The sequence below is a fragment of the Papaver somniferum genome, unplaced genomic scaffold, assembly GCF_003573695.1.
Source record: "Papaver somniferum cultivar HN1 unplaced genomic scaffold, ASM357369v1 unplaced-scaffold_158, whole genome shotgun sequence".
Taxonomy (NCBI): domain Eukaryota; kingdom Viridiplantae; phylum Streptophyta; class Magnoliopsida; order Ranunculales; family Papaveraceae; genus Papaver; species Papaver somniferum.
Genome location: NW_020625264.1, coordinates 397,774 through 421,295, shown reverse-complemented (window position 1 = coordinate 421,295; position 23,522 = coordinate 397,774). Strand labels below are relative to the sequence as shown.

At 36.7% G+C, this 23,522-nt stretch overlaps 2 protein-coding genes and 1 long non-coding RNA gene across 3 annotated transcripts; 1 reads left to right on the top strand and 2 right to left on the bottom strand.

Annotated features, from left to right (window-relative positions):
- The first annotated feature begins 5,350 nt into the window (after positions 1 to 5,350).
- LOC113337271 lies at positions 5,351 to 8,307 on the top strand. The gene is made up of 7 exons (XM_026582980.1): positions 5,351 to 5,446; positions 5,746 to 5,973; positions 6,066 to 6,129; positions 6,295 to 6,345; positions 7,099 to 7,173; positions 7,715 to 7,851; positions 7,988 to 8,307. Exons 2-7 carry the CDS (start codon positions 5,747 to 5,749, stop codon positions 8,124 to 8,126), a joined length of 693 nt encoding a protein of 230 aa, XP_026438765.1. The 5' UTR covers positions 5,351 to 5,446; position 5,746; the 3' UTR covers positions 8,127 to 8,307.
- LOC113337272 lies at positions 8,307 to 13,148 on the bottom strand. Its single transcript, XR_003354154.1, has 7 exons — positions 12,867 to 13,148; positions 12,118 to 12,524; positions 11,935 to 12,009; positions 10,782 to 11,193; positions 10,599 to 10,673; positions 9,813 to 9,886; positions 8,307 to 9,712 (listed from the first exon to the last, which is right to left on the bottom strand). It is a non-coding gene; the product is annotated as an uncharacterized LOC113337272 (long non-coding RNA).
- A 650-nt stretch (positions 13,149 to 13,798) lies between these two features.
- On the bottom strand, positions 13,799 to 16,148 carry LOC113337281. Its single transcript, XM_026582992.1, has 4 exons — positions 15,951 to 16,148; positions 15,243 to 15,452; positions 15,089 to 15,152; positions 13,799 to 14,149 (listed from the first exon to the last, which is right to left on the bottom strand). The coding sequence occupies exons 2-4, from the start codon at positions 15,437 to 15,439 to the stop codon at positions 13,988 to 13,990; spliced, it is 423 nt and encodes a 140-aa protein (XP_026438777.1). The 5' UTR covers positions 15,440 to 15,452; positions 15,951 to 16,148; the 3' UTR covers positions 13,799 to 13,987.
- Positions 16,149 to 23,522: the final 7,374 nt, after the last annotated feature.

The window sequence follows — 23,522 nt, the reverse complement described above, 5'->3', positions numbered from 1 at the left end:
TTTCATCATCATTATCAGTTGCAATGTGGAGGAAGATAAAATGTTACTCCAACTGACATCAAGAGTTTCACCAGCAACAGCAGCACCAAACAACAAAATGTTTAATTAAACTTGATCTAGAACTAGGACCAGGACTGACGACAAATGGGAAATCATCAGTATAAAGTAAATAGTAGTTTGCAAGTTTAACTTCCGTAATCCACTCTCCTCAGTTGATTAAACATAACAAAACAATGTGGATTCAGCATACACTAAATATTGCTCATGTATTAGTCAAGAAGTCACAGTTGTTTGGTGTTACAGAAACGTAATGTATCAAACTGTACAGGCATGCAAGATTTTCTATAAACTGGACGGACTCCTGCAAGGAAAAATAAAAATAAAAATGGGCACATGTACACAGAGGTTTGGGTGTCTATGGAAGTTCGGCAACATTTACTTTACGATTTCCAATGGGACAATAGGTACAGTAAAAGGATAGGACTAAAGAATCTTTACGAAGAGTGCAATGGGAAAAATGAAATTGAAGATAAATCTTTTAAACCAAAACATACCTTGTTCGAGAAATCGAAGGAAACCTCTTCTGTGTCACTTCAAATTTTAGGAAGTATGCAGTAAAGACCAATCTTCTGGCTGATGACATCAACTACCATAAAAGCATCCTTACCACTTTCAGCAGATCTGTTATAGATTACACATTCACCCAGGAGAATAACAACTAACCTCTTGGTGAACACTGTTTCTGATGAGCTTGAGATCAGTTCGAGTATACAAGTGAGATGGCTTCATACGCGTAGAAGGGATTCGACTGCATTTGGTAAACAACATTGTAGGGTACATGTACAGCAGTCAAAGATGGTCATCATATATGATTACCTTAATTTCTTTATAGAGCTTCTCCTCCTCACCATTGATCTTTTCAAGTGTGATGAAGTGGGCGCCAGGTTTGCACGGCTCGTTTCGGATCTTGAGATTCAATAGCACCTCTGCTCGACTGAAGTGATATTGAAGACCAACTCCAAGCCAATGCACAAAAGACATTTTGCTGAGTTGAAGCTTTTCCCTATAAAATAAATAACACTTAGAATGAAATTTCTTGTATTATATCAAATAAGCACAGGAAAAATAAACCAAAATCAAACATCTGGTAAAAATTACTCATACATTTAATGCATATCAATTAAACACATGTGCCAAATGATAGTCCTGTTTACAGGGTCTTTAGAGGGTCAAAACCCATTTCCACATTCTGTTCGTCAGATGAAAAGAAATTTACCACAATATAGCTACCTTCAAAGGACGCTCTGCTTATCAGAGTAGGTTAGTCTTTTGGGCATGAAATATCAAAAGTGGAAATCATGGATCATGCAAGCAACGTCGTGGGCATACAGACACAAACAAATAAGCTCATGAAATTACATCCCAATGCACTGCATCATTTTAGAAAACAATAGCATTAAACTCAAAGCTCCACACTTATAAGACAACAATAAAAATCCTGCTCAAAATCCCAAATTGTGATAACGAGTTCTTAAAACCAGTAATAAGTTTACCTACGGAAAAAATTGCTCTACGACCAGATAATTAAATCAGCACAAGATCATGTATTAAAAGATTCATATCAAAAAGTGAAGTCGACCCAAACACCAGAATAGGCAGATATAATCTACAACTTCCTACAATGACTGAGGTTACAATGAGGCTTTCGCCCTTCAACTTACAAACTATTTCCCACAATACACATTCACCCTAAAATCTTAACATAAGCATCCTGTAGAAACTGCACAAAAAAGTTGCCAATGCTGCTGCAACCTTTTTAAACCATTTCTTTAATTCAACATGAGACAATGTACAATAATCATGATTTACACTGACAACAAAGATAGAGTAAACCATCACGAATCAAAAATTATTTTCTTAATTTCATAATTGCAGTAGGGAAGTATAAAACATCTACTCTCTGATATTCACAAAATTATCTCACGTTTCATCCCTATTTCGTTCATCTTAAACCATAACCACCTTAAACAGAAAAGAACTAAGAGATTCAACAATCATAAACCCCCAATTTGAACCCAATTTTAAAAATCCCTTTAAACCCTAGGTTCATAATTTAAGAACTGTAATAAGAGTAATCGAAGAAGAAGAAAAAAAAGAAGATGAAGAGAAATCATACCAGCAACAATAACCAACGAATTTCATCGGAAATAAATCACCTTCATCTCTTCAAATTCCCTGAAATTGATGAGTAGAGAGAAATCATAAGAATGAGATGCGGTTTTCTTTAGTTGGAGTTTAATTCGAAGAAGGATCATTTGAGTTTGACTGGGTTCTTCTCTTCCTATGGGTTTCAATCTGAAGTGCAGAAGGAGATTGAAATAGAAGGAGATGAAAAAAAATTCCCTATGTTGCGTTCGAGTTTGGTTTGGTATCCTTGGTTCTGTCGACGGTGGCTGGGAAAAATATATGGACTGAAATTTTGGATTCCCAAACTTTTGTTCCGGGTTTAGGTTATTTCAGGGTTCTAGCCGAATTAGTTGGTTCCAAACAAAAGACTTACAAAATCTTAAAATTCTATTTTGCATTTTCTAAATTTCAAAATAAATCATGGTGTTAGCTATGTCCAAGTGTGTTACGAATGAAAATGATAAATAGTTATGAAGATGGGGTTGATTTTAGTAGACATCTGATTTTGGGTAGGAATAGTTATAATAGTGATTTAGTAAAAAATTTGTTAGACATGTATAACTAGTGATCTCACACTTTGAATAGTTATTTAGTTTTTATGAATTAATTTCTAATTATGGTAACTATTACTTAAGTTGCTAACACTCTACAAGAGTTACTAGATTTATAATGGATTGTTTGAGTTACCAAAATAAAATTAGTTAGGAATCTTATTGTTAGAAAAACCTAGATTTGGTGTAGTGTCAGTTATCAAACTCGATTGCACAATTAAAACACGACAAAAAGTCAAATTGAAGTTGGGTTGTAGTTCACTAACCTTCTAATTGGATCCATGCCTTTCTTGGGTTTCGTTTTTTTTTGGTTTCGAAGTTGCTCTTTCGACCACCTTTGCTTTCACCGTATCAACGAGATTAGGTTTTTGAATTTCTTTTCTAGAGGTATGCTTTGTACGAGCCATTGTTATAGAATAAGTTAATCGTCGATTAAAGTATTATCGTCGACGAATACGCGATGAATCGGTGGAAGAATTTTTTTTTTTTTTTGAGTGTCGTTAATGGTGGTGGTGGTGGTGGAGAAGATGAGGAGGAGGGTAGGAAGATAAAGATGAATGAAATTGATTTCTCTTTTAGTTTAGGGTATAAATTGGGGGCCTTAATTAGGGTGGTTAATTAGTGATTAACTGATTTTTAAGATTTAGGTTTAGTAAAGGGTAAAATAGTATTTTCACTTTAGGATTAATAGCCTGAAAAAATTTACAGCGTAAACAAAATATCATGGCCCTCATTTAATTTTTATGGCCCCAAATTAAATTAGACAAATTTTGCAAGTCATTTTTGGCCTTTTTTTTTGCCTCGTTTAATTGGGGCCCCCAAAAAACAATTAGGGGCCTCAGCCAATTTATACCCATTCCAAATATCATAGGGGGTTCCAAAGTATAGTGAAAAGACTATTTTGCCATTCACTAATAACTAATCTTATAATCATATTACCCTTGATGCATTACCAGATGCAAAAAAAAAAAAAAGAAAAAAAAAACCCATCTCCCCCTATCCCTGTCGACTCTTCCACCATTAACGACTACATCAAAAGATAAATAAATAAATACATTCTTTACCTGATTAGCAGGTAGGTATGTGAACTATAACCCCCTAATTTATTTATTGGTTACGTTTAATTTGATGTGTTGATTGTAAAATTAGGATTTTTAACCAAAAAATTGCAGTTACAGAAGAAGGGTCGTCAACCTGAATAATTATATGCCCTAACGACGCTAGATATGCATGTAGAGACTATGAAAAATCGTTATGGTATATGCTGTAGAAGATAATGACCCTTCTTCTGGTATTTCAAAAAAAATTGACCTAGATTAGAGTCGTTACCATGGTATAGAATCATATGACGATCCTCTTTGAACGATTTTTTTAAACATTTACGACTCTAGGTGCAAAAAAAAAAAACGTCTTTCTCCCAGAAAATGAAAGTGGCGTCAACTTATGTCCCATAGAGTCATCATTTGAAACTCGAGGGTCGTCACCTGTTACCATAGAGTCGTTATTTGCAATCTAAAGAAAGAGTCGTTAATATTTGTGTATATCGGGCATGGCGATTCTTATGTATCTTTTTAATGGTAGGTTAGGGTCGTCAATTTATATGAATATCCTTATGACGACCCAGAGAGTTATATTTACAGAGAGTTTTTGGTTTGGTTTCAGAGTCGTCTGGGTATAAACAAAATACATTAACGACTCTAGATGGCCCATGCTAGCTAGATTCGTCATGGCTTATCACACTACCCTGACGATTTTTCATAACATGGAGTAGGTTTGAGTCGTTAATTTTGGTGTCAACTTATTGACGACTCTTCAGAGTCGTTGGGGTATACACCTCTCGATACTGACGACTCTTTCTCTGAGTTGTGGCATAGTGTTAATGGATCGACGACTTAGAGCACCATCTAGAGTGGATCGAACAATCCATAAGAGAATTTAAGATAATCTTACCATCACCACAATCATGTTTGTTATTTGAACCTTTACCAACATCATTTCCTCCATTTGAATCGCTCATATCTAAAAACCCTAAGTATTCGCCCAAAAACTCAACTTCTCATTTTCCACAACACAAAAGCACAATTTTTCTTTTATCAAAAAGTTATCCCTAAATCCGATTTTAATCAAACTAAACTAACTAACAACTAACTAACTTAATTAACTTAATTAACACTAATGATTTAGGAGTAGTTCTGGCATTCAAAAGATAATGGGATAAGAAATAGCCACCAAATATTATTTCATGATCTTTTTTATCTTGTAGTGTGAGGCCACTAATTGTTTTTTGAGATCTCCAATTAACCTATTCTTTTTTGGTATTAGACAATCAATCAAAATAATAAAAACACAAAATATTATGATCGTGGTGTGACTCGAACACAGAACCTGCTGAGCTGCTTGATTGATTTATCACCATGGTTATTATTAGTATTAATTACCACTTGAGAAGTGAGAGAGAGAGAAAGGTAAAAACAGTGATTATCAACCACACAATGAGAGGATTAAAGAAACCGCGAAATTGAGTTTTAATAATGGCGGGGTTTTGCCTTTTTAGGCTAAAAACCCAAATTCGATTTCAAATTCGTTCATACCAAAAACAGATACATGATTTTTTTTATATTAGAAAATGATCTCCCACAGAGAGTTAGAGAATAAAGAGGAAGAGAAAGGACGAAGGGGAGCTCAGGGTATCAACAATTTCATCTCAGGTTTGAACACTCACTTACTCTTTCCAATTTCTGCATTATTTCAGTTTTCCCCCAAATGGGTGTTGTTTTTGTCAATTTGAGAGTTCCATTTTTATAAATCTGATGAAAATTCATTGTTTAATCAATTTTCCTAATCTGGGTTTTGGGTTAGATTCATCATCAATTATGTTAGGTTTTGTGGGGCTTTTTGGTTTCCATGTTATCTGCTGATTTTTCATTTTTATTTGGTGAATGAGTTTAGAGAAAGGATTTATGGTGTTTTTAAGAGATGAATTGGATTTGTGGGTTGTTGGTTGCAGCATGGAACACCAAGAGATTGACAACTTACAAGCAGTGGATACAAACAAAACTGGGGAGACCAAGAAAAAGGAGCCAAGTATGAAGGCCAGAATTCAGAGAAATCAACATGCAAGAAAGAATTGGAAGATCAAATTGAAGAGAAGAAAGTTGGAACAGATGGGAGCAAATGTTGAAGAAGAAAAGGATCAGATGGTTCCAAATGTTAATAAAATTGTTTATAGAGACTTGTAAGTCCAGAGTATCTAATTTGTTGTTTGGTTTCCAGGAGAGTATGTAATTTTAAGTGGTTAATCTAATTTCTTTTCCCCTTTGAATGCAGCTCATTTCTAAAAAATCTTCTGGAGAGAACTGCTTACAGTGAGGAAAAGGAAGAGAAAATCAAGGTTGAATTATTTAACATGTTGCTTGATAGTTGTCTGTAATTACTTATGTTTATAATAATTGGTTTTAGTTGCAGGAACTTGAAGATTCTTATAAATTTATAATAACTAGCTCCGGCTGAATACATGATCTTACTGAATCTAATTACTTATGCTTCTTCATTGCAGTGCTTACAAGAGGAATCGAAAGAAAACCCAGGGTCTCATCCTTCTAATGAGGTAATTACTTCAACTTTTATTGTAGAGGAAGCTGTGCAATTGATTTTCATTTGGGCATTCCTTACTTAATTCTGAGATAATGAAGTCAATATCAATAGATACAAACTTTTTTGAAGCTTAAGAGTTCTTACGGGTAGCCATCCATATTTATTTATTGTTTCTATAAGACTGTATATCATATAATGAATCGTCAGTTAGATCCTACTCGCGTCTAAATTTGCTCTTGAAGCTAAATACAAAAAGTTGCTTAACAAGGGCGAACAGGATAGGAGCATACTTAGATTATTGCAAACAATAAAATTCTGAAAGCTATTCTTCTAGCCAAAGTTGTCGAGCCTTTACTGGTGTAGCTCCGGGTAGTGTAAAAGCAGCTGCAAAGGAAATAGTTACCAAAAGTGTTGCCACTATCATACCTCTAGATCCTGTAGATGTTGATTATTTGCTATTTCCCTTGTGCCCTATTCTTTGGAGAAACATTGAGATTGTGATCACATGGATGCATATAGTGTCTCGCTCTTGTGTCCAACTTGATAATTCCTAGGCACTCATCTCTATCAGGGGTAAATTTGTCATATCAAAAGGCATTGTTGTTCAATCCTGGTAATGATAAATCCGGGCAACCTAACTGGTCCTGTGTAGTAGCAGCTTGTTCTGCCTTGCACTGTTCAATGAGTTTGTTCTGCCTTGCACATTTGTTGATGTTTGCTACAAGTTTCTTGAAGATTTATGTTCCGTTCTTGTGCATGATTGTAGGTTATTGTGGAGGAAAACCAGCGGACAATTTCGGAATTCTGCAAGAAGGAAAATTTGGTTCTTCCGGCAGATGAGGTAGCTGTTTTATTTATGCTCAGTAATTCAGCTCTAAAGTAGTTTGTATCACTTGAACTTGTTAAACCAATAATCAACATATAACCTGGCATGTAAACAAGAGTTTTCAGTTTTAAAACTTAGATTATTTGATTTTACAACATGAGATGACTTTCTTGAATAAGTGGGAACTCTTGTCTTCAACATAAACATTTTCTTGGTAGACCTGTAAATAGCTCTGGTTAGCAAGGCACTTGCTAACTGCTATCTTTGTAATACCCAGTTAGTCTCGGAATATATAATGAACTAATATTTGAATTGATAGAAACTACAAGGTCGAACTGAATTCGTAACATTTATAGAATTTGGTCAAATCGATTTATATAGGATTCCAGTTACTAGTTCAACTCCGACGTTGAATACTTTCTACTGAATACGGAAATGATCCCAGAACAATATGTTTTACATAATGATGGTCTTTTGATTTATTTATTTATTTATTTACTCATATGAGTGTTAGGTGTTCAAGGAAAGCATAAATAACGGATCAAATTCTATGCAGGTTGGGGGTGAATCAAGAAGATCTTCATCTATCTCCCAAGAAGATCTGGAAGAACTAATGACTTCCGTCAAGAAAGATCCATATCTGAAATCTATTATAGAAGATATTGAGACTGGTGGTCCAACTGTAATGATGAGGTATTAACTTACATCATTGTCTACTTTTTTGTGTTCCTGATGACTCTGCCATTCTTAAAAATAACATGTATCTGTTTTATTCGATGTTCCTTATTAACTTGGCTTGAAAATAACTCTTCCTTTTTTGTGTTTTTAGGTACTTGAATGATTCAGAAATTACGAAGAAGTTGGCACTAGCTATGGGTTTTGGAGTTTTAGTAGGGTACAGTGTTAATTCAGTTGAACGTAATGCACCAAATGCTGATGCAGAAGATCAAACTGCCAAACAGGCTTGAGGCAATTGTTCATTTCTTTTGGCTAATTCTTTTTCTTGCTTAATTCTTTTGGCTATAATTTGGTACCCAATATTGTATGTAGTTACATTGTCTCCTTAATGATGATTCAGTGAAGATCACAGACCTTAGACTCCACTTCCATAGAAAAATAAAAGAGAAACACGAAACAGGGGAGGAAGATAAGAGCAAACCAAAAAAAAAAACGAAGTCCAAAGAGAAACACAAACCACTCCATTTAGCGAAATACAAACTACTCCATTTAGCCTGAACTTAACCCAAGAAGACCAAGCAAACAACCATAAGAAAAATCTGGAGTTGAGGGCAGAGTTCAACAAGCTGGTAAAACCACTTACTGCAACAGCTCACACCCAGACCCTACAAAACAGAACTAGCTAGCAAACACATGAAGGCAGCCCATAGAACTCTTAACTGAACCAACAGTAATGTAAACCCACAGCACCAACAATTTGGCACCCTTACTGAACCAGCTACCTAAGAAGTAAATTGTGGATGCAAATTCTCTTGAAGTAATAGCGGCGACAAAATCAACTTAGCTAACAACTTGAGAGAGTCAGCACCAGAGTGAGTAACAACAGCAGCTCAGTATATTACGACTCTGCAAGAACGTAATAAGCACCTTCGTTCTTGTAATCAAAACTCTCAAACAGCAAACTGTTAATAGACAAGGGAATAACAAACTGCCAAATGTCAGCTGCCATGAGGAGTCCAGCAAAACCATCTTCAGAGAACCTTTTACGAACGGAGCACACTCCAATAGCATAACTTCACACAAACATCTTCCTGATTTCTAAGAGATGAAGACAACACCATTAGCTTGCAGCTTACAATCAAAACTACCTGCAAATGTCACAGAACCAAGAGATGAAGAACGGCTAAATATCCAGAATGGGGAAGGATGAATCTTACTAGCCTTGTATGAGAGAAACAACACATTCTCACAATCCCAAATACTGCCAGGCACTTAAACAGCCATAGTTCAACTCCCTCAGAAAGTTGCAGGTACAATAGAAGTAGGAGACATCAAAGAACCCATCGCACAGATTAACAAGTGAAGAAACACCATCTTCCCCTTGAACCACTAAACCAACACAGCAAAAACAAAGATGGCATCAGCATCAAAAATTCAGCACCATATGCGAGAATGGGTGATACATGAGTGCATTCAGTGATTAAATGACTTGTCTCAGTTTATTGTACCACTCTCCAACTCAAAGAATATAAGAGGATTACAGGATCTTGACTTCCAACATACAACGAACTAACAAAATTACGAAATGAAAACTCTGAAGAAAAAACAAAAACTGCACCCAATGTCAACCAGAAATCGGGATTTTAGTTCGTTTTGCACCAGGATGCACCAGCATTCTGTTTCAACAACCCTCCTTGTTGAAAATGTCTTAGTATTGAGAAGGCGAGACCTGCAGCAAACAAAAAAGATACTCCGACGCTCAAGTCAGTAGGGAAATTATGCAGAATATAGTAAACATAAGAATTGAATATTTACAACTTGGTATTCTTTTGGATAACCCTCCATTTTGAAATGTCAGAGGTTGGGTAGGCGAGACCTGCAAGAACCAAAAAAGATATTCCAACACTCAAGTCAGTAGGGAATTTATGCAAATAAGCATAAAAATGGAGTTAGGAATATTAACAACTTCAACATACAGCTATTGGCAAAGTTTTTCGGCTCACAGTCTTCTGACCCAGAGCATTTCCGTTCCCAGCATTTTGGTTCAAAGCTATAAAAGTCAAGAGGAAACCTTAGCAATTGACAACAACTGATAATAATAAGAAAGGAAAATACGTTTAAATACGCCTATATTCAGCACTTAAAGAACTAATAATTAGTTGATCTAAGAGCGGATGCCGCCCATGTTAAAGAATTGACAACAACTGACTTTGCAAGATTGAATCAGAATTAATATTAGAGATGCACAAAGCTGTGCAAAGTTTCGTTTAAGGTTGAAACAGATTTCATATAATATCAACAATATATGCTTAACCTGAACAAGGTATTCGCAAAGCGATTAGATTCTGGGACAAATGCTAGTAACAAGTGATTCTAACAAATCAAACGATCAAATTAAATGTTTAAAAGCTTGTAGTGAACTACCATCAAAATAACCGTAAATGCATCTACGTATGTAATCATAAGCTACTGAATAAACATAAATGCATCTATGTATGTAATCATAAGCTACTGAAATTTTGTCAGCAGTTTTTAACATTAAGAATTTTGAGTGGCTACCTAGAAACTTCATGAGTGTGTGCAACAAGCCATGAAGAAAATGATTAGTTTTTTTTTCCGGAGTTTTCATAGCATACCCATCAACTATAGAAAGCAATTCAGTTGGTAAACACATATAAAGGTTCTGAATTGAACTTTTCTGAAATACATTTACTCAAAACTAAGTTAATTGAAGAGGAAGAGAAAGGAAACAAAACAAATACCTTAGAAACAAAAGCACGGCAAAGAATCAACGGAGCAGCAAGATTAATGTGCAAGCCTCGCCAACACCAACCAGCCTACAATGGAAAAGAAGCAAAGCTTTATTATTAGTATTTGATTCTTCAATAGTCATTGAAGTACACAATCAAAAACTCAAAAAGAAGATTATTACAATATAAACATACCTCAGCATTAGCTATCAGCACATACTTCTTTGGCTTATAGCAATTCAACTCACAGTCGGTTCACAGCGGTTGGCCTCATTGCGCTTCAACGCACAGCGCTTCGTTTCACAGTGTTCCGGTTCACTGCACTTCGATGCACAGCACTTCGGTTCACAGCTGGCCGCACTGCGCTTCAATGCACGGCGCTTCGGTTCACAACATGTTGCCTCATAGCGCTTCAATGCACAGCGCTTCGGTTCACAGTTTTGGCTGTGATCGAGCTGCACATCGGGCTGTGTGGCTACGGCTGTGTTCGACGCAGCACATCGGGCTGGGCGGTTATGGCTGTGTTCGGGCTGCACATCGGGCTGTGTGGATACAGGGTGTTCAACGCTGCACATCGACGACTACGTCGTTATAGCTGTGTTCCAAGCTGCACATCATAATGAGAAATTATTATTAGTACTTCCAAATAAACCTTAATACGCAAGAAGCGATAGAATCTTTAAAACAATCAGCACCCATTTTTGTAATTTGTATGAATAGTGTAATTAAGGTGCATCTATGCAAAGGTAACTGGCTCGTTTCACAGGAAGTCATAGATAACTAGTTTGAACTGGCTATTAAATTAGAACACATGAAACATTTAACATATTAGAGATGCACAAAGCTGTGCAAAGTTTCGTTTAAGGTTGATACAGATTTCCTCAAATATATGCTTAACCTGAACAAGGTATTCGCAAAGCGATTAGATTCTGGGACAAATGCTAGTAACAAGTGATTCTAACAAATCAAACGATCAAATTAAATGTTTAAAAGCTTGTAGTGAACTACCATCAAAATAACCGTAAATGCATCTACGTATGTAATCATAAGCTACTGAATAAACGTAAATGCATCTATGTATGTAATCATAAGCTACTGAAATTTTTTCAGCAGTTTTTAACATTAAGAATTTTGAGTGGCTACCTAGAAACTTCATGACTGTGTGCAACAAGCCATGAACAAAATGTTAAGTTTGTTTTTTCGGAGTTTTCATAGCATACCCATGAACTATAGAAAGCAATTCAGTTGGTAAACACATATAAAGGTTCTGAATTTAACTTTTCTGAAAAATACATTTACTCAAAACTAAGTTAATTGAAGAGGAAGAGAAAGGAAACAAAACAAATACCTTAGCAACAAAAGCACGGCAATAAGTCAATGGAGCAGCAAGATTAATGTGCAAGCCTCGCCAACGCCAACCAGCCTACAATGGAAAAGAAGCAAAGCTTTATTATTAGTATTTGATTCTTCAATAGTCATTGAAGTACACAATCAAAAACTCAAAAAGAAGATTATTACAATATAAACATACCTCAGCATTAGCTATCAGCACATACTTCTTTGGCTTATAGCAATTCAACTCACAGTCGGTTCACAGCGGTTGGCCTCATTGCGCTTCAATGCACAGCGCTTCGTTTCACAGTGTTCCGGTTCACAGCGCTTCGATGCACAGCGCTTCGGTTCACAGCTGGCCGCACTGCGCTTCAATGCACGGCGGTTCACAACATGTTGCCTCATAGCGCTTCAATGCACAGCGCTTCGGTTCACAGTTTTGGCTGTGTTCGAGCTGCACATCGGGCTGTGTGGCTACGGCTGTGTTCGACGCAGCACATCGGGCAGGGCGGTTATGGCTGTGTTCGGGCTGCACATCGGGCTGTGTGGATACAGGGTGTTGGACGCTGCACATCGACGACTATGTGGTTATAGCTGTGTTCCTAGCTGCACATCATAATAAGCAATTATTATTAGTACTTCCAAATATACCTTAAAACGCTATAAGAGATGGAATCTTTAAAACAATGAGCACCCATTTTTGTAATTTGTATGAATAGTGTAATTAATAGTGTAATTAAGGTGCATCTATGCAAAGGTAACTGGTTCGTTTCACAGGAAGTCATAGATAACTAGTTTGAACTGGCTATTAAATTAGAACACATGAAACACTTAACACTACACAAACAGCTAAAATACATGATTACCCGAAGTCACATCAACTAATAAGAAACAAGGATTGAGCTGATCATAACAATAATAATTCTGGTTCAAAAAAGAGTCATTAACCTTATTATTCCTGTGTGTTGGTGGTGCAAAAATATGACTCAGTAGAAGAGGACATCAATCATCAGCTTGAAAAACACTTAAAGATCTTGTACAGCACCACCAATATCTCTTTGAAAGAAAGAAGAATCAATCTCCGAGGTAGAAACCAAGATAGATCATGAGTGAAAAACGGCTTGAAAGTGTTTGTTTATATGACTCAGAGAGTGAACTCCATAGATGTAGAAAAAGAAGAAGAAATTTGGGGATGGTTTATTTGGTTGTTGAAATCCAAAATCTAGATCTAGATTGAGAGAGAAAGTAGTGAGTGGAATCCAAGAGAGAGAGGGGTGGATAAGATCTAAATAGAGAGATGTCCATGTCCTTGAGCGGGAGATTGCTGAACCCAAGATAAATTTCAAATTTCAAATCCACAAGGTGAAAGAGAGAGAGAGTGCGGGTCTTCATTTTGACCATTTTTGACTTTCAGTGGTGGTCAACGTTAAAATATTTGAGTATGGATACATTTGCAAAAAAAACGGCAGAAACGATTTTGGCGAGCTGTAGTTTTGCTAAGATGAAGAATTTAGATTTTCTGCACCAATTCTAACCACACAGCCCTTTCCCGAAACACTGAATTAGAGGCAACATTGTCTGATGGATCATGGATGTAAATGTCTCCAGTTATCCAGTTCCACACTCCAGTTACAAATGAGTCCTGGAGGGGAGATGCCTTCAAATGCGAATAATATGCAGCCTGTAGAAATTTCTGAATGGTGGTGTCGCACTTTAAGAGAACTTTCAATCACAAAAATGGTGGCGCGGCACCAGCATTGGACAAAGCAGTAACCAATAGGGAGCAGACATTTCAGCAGCAAACTGCCCCATTGCTTTCGGAACCCCATCTCTTGCCAATTTCGCAGCAAATGGGATTCACTAAAAGGTGAAGTGGAGCAGACACAAACAGGATGACTTTATTGCTCAGGAAAAGTAAGGTGATTCCAGAATTCATTTTAGATAAAAGGGAAGAACACTATCGCATATGAAAGTATTCCTCGTTGATTATACAAAATAAAAACAACGTCTTCACAAACAAAAAGCACCCATTGTTTTCAAAGTTTCTTTCATTCTTGTACCTCCGATTCCTAATCCACCAGTCCTGCAGTTTTCATGCTTCTCCATTTGAGTCGCAAGTCTTCACCAGTCCGACACGCTTTGAAAACGTCTTTTCCAAGCTTTAGCAACTCTGACCATGTACCCTTTTTTCTCTTGTTGTTGGTAAAGCAACGTAATTTCCTCACTAATTCCTGCATCACATGAAAATGATATTAAAATCTGAGATAACAGTGATATTAACCACACTTGCAGAAAAAAATGATACACAGATATATAACCTAGTTCTCCGCAAAGAAAATTTCAGACAACCATGAAGCAATATATTAACAAACTCAAATGCCAGCTGTAGATAAATATGCAGAAGTAGCTGACCTAGTGGAGAATGGCGGATGGAGTTATCTTTGAAAAGGCATCCAAACAGAGAAGAAATGCAAGAAATCAACATGTTGTTGTTAATGTTGGGTGACCCACCTAATTTTGTGGAGGAAGTTAAGGATGGGCTATAAATGGTTAGTTGGATCTGGGTGAAAAATGTCCCTCCTAAAGTGCAAGCTTTTATGTGATTTGTCTGGCACAATGCAATAGCAACTTGGACAATATACTAAAATGGGGCGTGAATTAGGAAACTCAATGTGCAGTCTTTGTAATGTAGCTTTACAAAGGAAGTTTGGGGCTATCTTACAGAAAGTCACGGAATTCAGTGGTGTTATAAGTCAACAATTAAAGAACACTTTCAAGACTGGTCTATAAACAGAGGAAAAGAAAAAGGGGGGGAAAGTGTGGCCAATCATTCCAGCAGTTACATTTTGGACCATCTGGCTGGAAAGAAACCGGAGGGCAATGTCGAGAAAGTGACACAGAGACAAGCACGAGATAATCAACGGAGTGAAAAGATACAATTTCCAATAGGGTTCCATTCCCAACTGATTCGCTTTGCTTTCCTTCCGAGACATGATTATAAGTTGGGAAGCAGTTTTAAATTGTAATTACTGTTGTAAGCTGTTACTCAAACTGGGGTTTTAGGCTTCTTGTTTCTCCTTTTTCCCATTTCAATAGTATTTACCCCTTGTTTTAAAAAAAAAAAAAAAAAACTCAAATGCTCAAGTTGGAATATATGTAAATGAATTAACCTTGAGCTTTTCAACCTCTTCCATACTGTATTCGACTTTCTCTCGGCGAATCTTCACAGTACAGCTGCATTTAAAGGAAGAAAAATTAGATTAACCGCTTAAAATTGCATACTTTCCCTCAAATCAAACAACAAGTTACATCTTCTTGACTTACAAGTCTATGTCGTCAGGGCAGTGATCAAATTCTTGAGCACCTTCATCATCATTTGGTACCACCTGACCAATTTCTTCATCATTTGTTGGTATCTGAGCCTTACCCTCTGCTTCCAACTTTCTTCTCTCCACTTTGTTTTTCCAATTTTGTTTTGAATGTCTGTTTCTCCGCTTTTTTGCATTCGCACTTAGCATCATATTGTGCTAACCACTGAAACAGGGCAACCACATAATAATTAAGACCTAACTGCTGGGTTGCAAAAACATTCAATAATTCAGCTCCATACAAGTGTAAATAAACCAAAATAATAATCTCCTCAAAATAAACTCAAGAGGCATTTGTAACATCTGATTGTTGTGCAAGTAGCAGCTACCTTACTTATCACCAGCAGCAACTACCCACAAACCCATTATTTCACCTCAAAATCCTACCCTAAAACTCAATCACCAACTAAAAATGAAACAATGCCCAATTGAGAAACCCTAGAACTAGCAAACAACTACCAAATCCCCCAAAAAACCCAATTTATGATAAATCCAATCCAAACCCAGATTAGGAAAACTGATCAAATCATCAATTTACATTCATTGACAGAACTTTGAAATTGACGAACAAACACCCAATTGGGGAAAATGAAATACAGAGAACAATACACACATAAGTAGAAATTGAAATTGAAATTGAAATTACAAACAGTTAGTGTGAAACCTGAGAAGAGATTGAAACCCAGAGTTGAGCTCCCCCTCCTCTCTTTCTTCTCTAAACTCTATGTCTATCATGATTCTTTCTTTTTATTTCTAAAAAGAAATGAAGAAAATCCAAACGTATGCTGTTTTTGGTATGATGATTTTGAAATCGGAATTGGGGTTTTTAGACTTTAAAGGCAAAATCCCGCCGTATGGCTAAGAAACCCCGGATGTGGGTGTCACCCATTAGTATCTCACGTGTCCGTGAACAAAAAAGTCTGACAGTGTCTATTAAATGCACCAAGAGGTGTCGCCGGGCCGAGCCATCCTTTGGGAAGCCTATCAACTAACCGGGCTTAGCCTAGAAATAATAATGTTTCTGATTTGATTAGGCATCTGTGACTAAATAAAATAAAGCAATTCGATATAATTCATTAATCCCATATCTAATGCTTACAGAGCATAACCCTACTGCTTTCTACACTAAACTTCTCTTAATCTTACTTGGGCAAAGGCCAAGGTAGTGATTAATATTAACATAATCTACCCCTCTTTTAAGGCAAGCAAGCGAAAATGAAAAATCTTGCCCATAACGGAATTTGGTTAACCAATCGGCAAAAGGACCTCACTGTGATTAACTTAAACAGAAAAAGGATCTTACAATATTAATCAAACGGAGTATGGACTAAAATGCAACAATCGATAGGAACTGAGACGGAGTTGCGGAGGTCAAATGTAAACATTGTTGATGTTTGTATTTGAAGTTTAATACCCAAAATCAGTTCTTAATACTTATCCAATTAAACCGATTACCAAAAACGGATGTTAAATGTAAGTATAGACCGATTATGCGATTTTTATAAAGAAAATATTCATTACATAATTCGGAAAAGGGATAATTGATGTTTTGACCAGGTTTAATGTTCGGTCTAACATTTATCCGATGTTAGTGTTCGATATCTGGATTGGTTGTTGACTGTGATTGCCTTGGTCAAATATTAACTTTATGTTCGGAAACTATTTAAAAAGAAAAATTAGAAAAAAATCAAATGAGATTATTACACAAAAAAAGACTACAGTAATCTTAATTCCCAAACATTTGCATAACTTCTCTGTCTACAAAGCTCGGGCGCAACCAGTTGAATGCATGTATCTCAATTGTTAATTTTACATAAAGAGCGCCAATAGTTAACATCCACAACAATAATACTCAAGTAACTCAACAGCCCTTTTTCATAAATTTATAAAGCTTTGTTACGTAGACCCATGGCCTTGTTAAAAAATGCGATGGGTCTCCCTGGTTGCATGAGAAAAGCACCATTTTCTACTTCGAATTCCTTGGTGAAGCCGGGTAAAATGAGTACCATGGTTGTAGTAACTACTCTTTTCAATTTCCAAAAAAAAAAAGTAATTAACTAGAAAAATTTGTACCATTTTCTTTTAATTCACGCTGGTTAAGATCAACCCTGCCGCAGCATTCCTCAGTTCATTTTCTGATATATGCTCAATCGATTCTTTGGTGTCCTTGGGTGATGACTCGGGGTTGTATAAACAAACAACATTAGCATATTAGTGACTCTATAACTATCAGAGTTTATACGATTAAAGCGGAAGCGGGTATCGGTAAATACCTTGTAGTTGAACTCCGATTAGCAAGGACAAGGAATACAAGCAGTAGCAGCAGCAACAACGTTTTCAACTCGACGATAAGCAGGTATTACAATCACCAAAGATGAGCACAAACTTGATTCACAGGCTAAAAACTTGAAGCATTTATCTTCTTATAGTAACTCTCTTTAGGGTTAGAGTTACCACTTTTCTAATGGTAAAACTTCTATGTGATATTGGTGGAAATCACGTAGCCTCTGCACACATTATAGAGATGCTTATATAGGGTCCAAACCCTAAAGGTATATGGAACCCTATCGGACTTGCCACATACATATGGGCGACCATATTCGGGTCCAACCCAAATATATAACATCTCCCACTCGCACATAGTGTGTGTGCATTGTACCATAAGAAAGAAAATTTCATATTAGTAAATAGCCCGTGCGACCGTCGAGGTACCTGCATTTTGGGAGCTCCATACTAGCAGCTCAATATGAGTCAACATAGAGACATCAACCCTTTAAGAAAAAATGTTTGTATCTCGTAGTATCCTAGGTACATCAAAATCTCATTGGTCTAGACTACTCTGATTCCTCGTAGAGCTAGTCTAACCCTCATGCAAGCTTCTTGTAAATACATTCACGTTTGTGTTGTAACTCCATCAAGGCAACTCAAGTTGTCGAATGTGAATATGAAACATTCATGAGTTTGATGACCTTCCTCTCGCCCTATTGTCATGAAATTTCAGAATCAACTGCTTTCCCAGATATGTACCTTTTAAGCCGGATCATTCATGGCCATAAGACACATACTAAAGTAGCAATCATCTAATCTTTACTTAATAACAAAGTCAAAAGTCATAAGGTTAGCTATGTATAATCTAATTATCATAGGAATCACATGGTGAGAAAAGCATGGAACCATTTTCACACCTCCGTAAAGGTCGCAAGCACGCATAATATGAAAATGCGCTAGAGTGGAGTTTTACTTGTCTATACAAGTATATGTCACAAACTCTTACACTCTACAAATCTTGACTTAGTCGCAACTCTTGCACCTAATCCGAAATTTCTAACTGCTCGCTTTCAACATGCGCCGTGAAAGAGATTTCTCTTTGGCTATCCTTTAAGGTATGACGAACAGTAGGTACATTCATCATCGATCTTCACTATAGAGATTTCATCTTGGTATTGCGAAGGAGGTGCATCATCCCATGTTTGCTCGCTCTCCTTAGCGGCAAAAGGTGAGTGCTTATGTGAGTAAGCCAATCCATACCTGGTGACATATCAATCAAGTTTTGACATAATGCATTCTCTATGCACCAATGTCAGCGTATATATCCATGCCCATAAGTAAATAATTAATCACAACAATGATCCATTATCAAATTGTATTGATTATTAATAAATATCCATAAAACATATGCATCTACGATCATCATGTATTAGAAAAATAAAAATAAAGGACATCCATTACCACCTACGTAAATCTAACGCCCTAACATGAGACAAGAAAGCATCTCTTGGTATAGGTTTAGTAAGGGGATCAACTATCATCAATTCTGTAGGCATGTACTCCAAAACTATTTATTTCTTCGCAAGAGAATCTCTAATAAAGAAACACCTCCTATCAATGTGCTTAGTCTTTCCATGGTACTTTAGGTCTTTTACATAAGCAATCACTGATGCGCTATAAGTGTGAATTTTCACCGCATCAGTAACGTGAGTGACAAATTCAAAACTCTCAAAGAACCTCCTTAACCAATTATATTCTTGTACTACAGCTTGACAAGCTACAAACTCAGATTCCATTGAAGACATAGCGATAATTGACTGTTTCTTACTACTCCATGTGATGGACCCGCCATTTAGCAAGAAAGCATACCCTGATGTGCATTTTTGCTCTCCGATTTCGCCATTCCAGTTAGCATCACAATAACCACTGAGACGTAGATCTGGAACCTTGTAGCATAGCATGAGGTCACTCGTCCCTTTGAGATACCTTAGTATCCTCTTGACTGCTTTCCAGTGCTCAAAATCAGGATTCGACTGGTACCGGCTAACTAATCCAATAGCATAGCATATGTCAGGCCGAGTACACATCATAGAATACATCAGGCTCCCAATTGTGTTGGAATAGGGTACCCGCGACATCCTGTCTTTATCTTCAGGAGTATTATGACACATCTCAAGGCTTAAGTTCTGACCTTTAGCAACTGGTGTGTCTACGGGCTTGCAATCTTTCATGTGAAATCGCTCAAGAACCCTTTTAATGTAAGTCTCTTGTGACATACCCAAAAGTCTCTTTGAACGATCTATAAGGATCTTAATCCCGAGTACATAGCTTGCTTCTCCCATGTCCTTCATCTAAAAAGTTGAGGACAAGGATATCATCAACATATAAGGACAGGATAAGGAAACCTTTATCAGACCGTTTAACGTACACACAATGGTCTTCCTCTATAATCGTTAACCCATTGGAAACAATGGCTCGATCAAATTTCAAATACCATTATCTAGATGATTGTTTTAGGCCATAAATATATTTTTGGAGCTTGCAAACTTTGCGCCCTTGACCTTTAATCACGAAGCCCTCTGGTTGTTCTATGTAAATTTTCTCATCTAGTTCTCCATTGAGAACTGCAGTTTTAACATCCATTTGCTGAAGTTCCAAATCCATATGTGCGACAATATCTAGCATAAGGCATATCGAGGAAATTCTCACCACAGGGGAGAAAGTTTCATCGTAGTCAACACCCTCCTGTTGGGTGTAGCTTTTCGCCACAAGGAGATCCCTATATCTTTCATCTAAACCATCTGCATTGCGTTTGACTTTGAAAACCCATTTGTTTCCAATAGCCTTACGCCCTTCTGGGAGGTCAACGTATTGACACACACCATTTATCCTCATTGATTATATCTTTTCTTTCTGTGGAATAATCCATTTTTCCCTTTTAGGAGATGACATAGCCTCTTTGAGATTATTAGGCTCTGCGTCATCATGAAAACAAACCATGAAACTTCCCCCCTCAATCTGAAAACAACGACGAGGAACTTTTCCACGTTGACTTCTACGAGATTGGGGATCCTGATTCGATGGAGCCAATCCATTATCATGTGGAACACTCCCACTTTCCCTAGGATAACGAGGAATTTCTTCCCTATTCTACTAGACGAATTGGTGTGTCTTTCATTGACTCTTCCACCTCAAAGAGGCTAAGATCTCCCCCTACCTTGTTCCTTCTAAGAAATCTTCATCACGTGACTCAATCTCAGTTACACTTCCATCAGGATTCTCACCAATGAACACATGGCCTTTTGAGTGATCAGAATATCTGATAAAGATACACTTTTCTGCTCGAGGGCTCATCTTCCCATAACGATGAGAACTGTTGTGTACGTAAGCAGATGAACCCCATGGTCGCAAATTACCCAATTCAGGTTTTCTGCCGGTCCACAATTCATATGGGGTGGAAGGCACGCGATTTAGGGAATAGGCAGGAGTCAGTAACGCATTTCCCGGGGTAGATGTAAAGGCAGTGATGAACTACTCCCTCCGTTTCAAAAAGACACAAACAATTTCTTGCATCTGGCTCACTTTGATCTTTTTTTGTTTGTAGTTTGGGTTTGAGTTGAGACAGGGTTCTACTAAAGAAACTATTGGCAGAAGATGAAAAAGGAAATCAGTTTCTATTCCTTACCAAATGCTTGCTTCCTGTTATATTGCAACTGATGAGCAGGCACCATAATGATGGTTTGCGTGATTACTCATAGCAACTGTTGCAACAATCATATAAGTACCGGTTACCCTAAAAGTTACGAGCATAATCTCTACAAAAATTAGATGAACCTCTTCGGACACCTGGATTCATTTTGGTAAGTTATTGTTGCATTATGTTTCTCAACTGCTAATGAGATCATCAATGGATACCACTTCTCGATGAAGTCCAGAATTGTCAAATGGTGGATAGAAGAAAATCAATTTGATCATGTGTGACTCAAAGCCACTGGTGTCGTTAGTGCTTTACATTGTGAAACGAGAAAAGAAGTATGGGATTTAGTTGGTGATCGTAAAGATGCAATGTTGGATTTTCTTCTATACATATTTGGTTTGTTTTGTGGTTGATGTTTTGCTAGTTTCTAATATTACAAATTTTTGTGAGAAGTTATCTATAAAATATTAATTTCATGTTACTCAGGGGAGAAATTGAGGCATTATTAACGTTCTCTACTCAAGTATATTGAAGATAGATCTTTTAGGAGTTTGCCGAAGGTAATCTAGATGGTACAATTGTTGCGCGGTGAAAGCGGGGTGACGGAGAAATGAGAGGAGTTGGATTACATGACCACCAAAGACGGTACCAGTATACAGTAGAAATTCTTTAAATTAATACTCGTTAAATTAATTACCTTTTTAAAATAATAACATTTGATGATTCAAATTAGGCTTGCACAAGTTAAAATTTAACTCGCTAAATTAATAATCTCTCTAAATTAATAGATTTCTCTGATCTCAGGACTATTAATTTAAAGAGTTTCTACTGTATGTAGTATGGTAATCTCTTCTATTACCCTATGATACTGTCATGCATGTTCCAAATTGTTAGTGATATCACAGGTAGATATTCATTCCATCCAACATTTGTTGCACACTAATTTCTGATTTCATTTTTGATCTAGGTTAATAGTTTGTATCGGATGAGCAGCTGATTTCATTGACCCATTTTTGTTAGTGTACAGTTGAGGAAGGTTATGTCCTTTTGTTTGGTCCTCATTTAACTGATAATTTAAAACTTAAAGCAGTTGTAACTGTATCCTTATTATTTTTGGTAAAGCTGTGATACATTTGTACATACCATGATCAGAATATTATATTAACATGTTTCTTTCGAAATAAAATTGTAGTGGACTTAATTGTTTTGTATACCTTATTAGTCATGATGATAAATGTTGCAAGTACAATTTTTGAATTGGTTTTGCAGGCAATATATTTCTTCGGACAAATAAATAAGCATGCTATTTTCCAATGGACAAAGAGGCATTATCAGTTTATACGAAAAGAACAAAGCATGAGTATCATTGTATCAATAATTTATATTTGATCCATAAGTTAGAAAATGAGGGTTTTGTGCGAATGTAAAATGCTTTGAGGCCGCACGTAGTAAACCATGTGTCAATTGTCAACTTCAAAATGCTCGCTGAAGATTGACAAAAGATTGGTCGACAATTCAATTAACTTAATCCCGTGCAATGGACGGAAAAGACACTAGTACTTCTAGAATATTGTACGATATTCGACATTTCGGTACCCGCGACTTTACTAGAGTGTAAAATGGACTTGGTTAAATGACGAGTGTTTAATATACTAACTGATTCAATGTCGGTCTCATTCTCATTTTGAAATCTTCATTTATTATATCAAAAATGCTTTGCTCCTCCCTTGTTTCCGTCCCAGTCTTGTTTCCACCCCAGTCTTCGTCCAAGTTAGCGGGGCGTTATCCACGCATACAAAATGATAAACATTCACGTGATAATCCCACTTATATGTTATCTTCTTCTCTTTTTTCTCTTCCTCCTTTTCTGGTACTTTTTCAGGGGTTAGTCGTGAGAGAATTCGAGAGATTTTAATGTATTTAGGTTTTTTCCTGTTAGTCCTGAGGGAGTATGAGGGGGTCTCTCCAAATCTCCGTTAGTCGTGGGGGAGTTTAGAGGAGTCTCCTAAACTCTCTAGAAAACACCTGTTAGTCGCTGCGGAGTTTAAAAAAAGCTATTGAACTCCCTGTTAGTCATAAAATCCTACAATACTAGGGAGTTGGTTGTTTTGGGGAGTTCGAAGAAGTTTTTAGTGTATTTTGATCTCACAACAAATCTCTCAAAAGAGTAGAGATTTGGGAATGAGTTTGGTGCGTAGAAAACCATAGGAGAAAGAAGAGGAAACGTTTTTTTTCCAGGTATGTTTTTCTTCTTCTTTGATCTCCATGATT

What these genes read in the sequence shown, in the direction of transcription:
- LOC113337271 (XM_026582980.1), top strand. Translation starts at nt 5,747, where the DNA reads ATGGAACACCAAGAGATTGACAACTTACAAGCAGTGGATACAAACAAA. An exon ending in TGGTTCTTCCGGCAGATGAG is followed by an intron (nt 7,174 to 7,714) that starts GTAGCTGTTTTA and finishes AATTCTATGCAG; the next exon opens with GTTGGGGGTGAATCAAGAAG. An exon ending in GGTCCAACTGTAATGATGAG is followed by an intron (nt 7,852 to 7,987) that starts GTATTAACTTAC and finishes TTGTGTTTTTAG; the next exon opens with GTACTTGAATGATTCAGAAA.
- LOC113337281 (XM_026582992.1), bottom strand. Translation starts at nt 15,439, where the DNA reads ATGATGCTAAGTGCGAATGCAAAAAAGCGGAGAAACAGACATTCAAAA. An exon ending in TGCCCTGACGACATAGACTT is followed by an intron (nt 15,153 to 15,242) that starts GTAAGTCAAGAA and finishes CTTTAAATGCAG; the next exon opens with CTGTACTGTGAAGATTCGCC. An exon ending in AAGAGGTTGAAAAGCTCAAG is followed by an intron (nt 14,150 to 15,088) that starts GTTAATTCATTT and finishes CATGTGATGCAG; the next exon opens with GAATTAGTGAGGAAATTACG.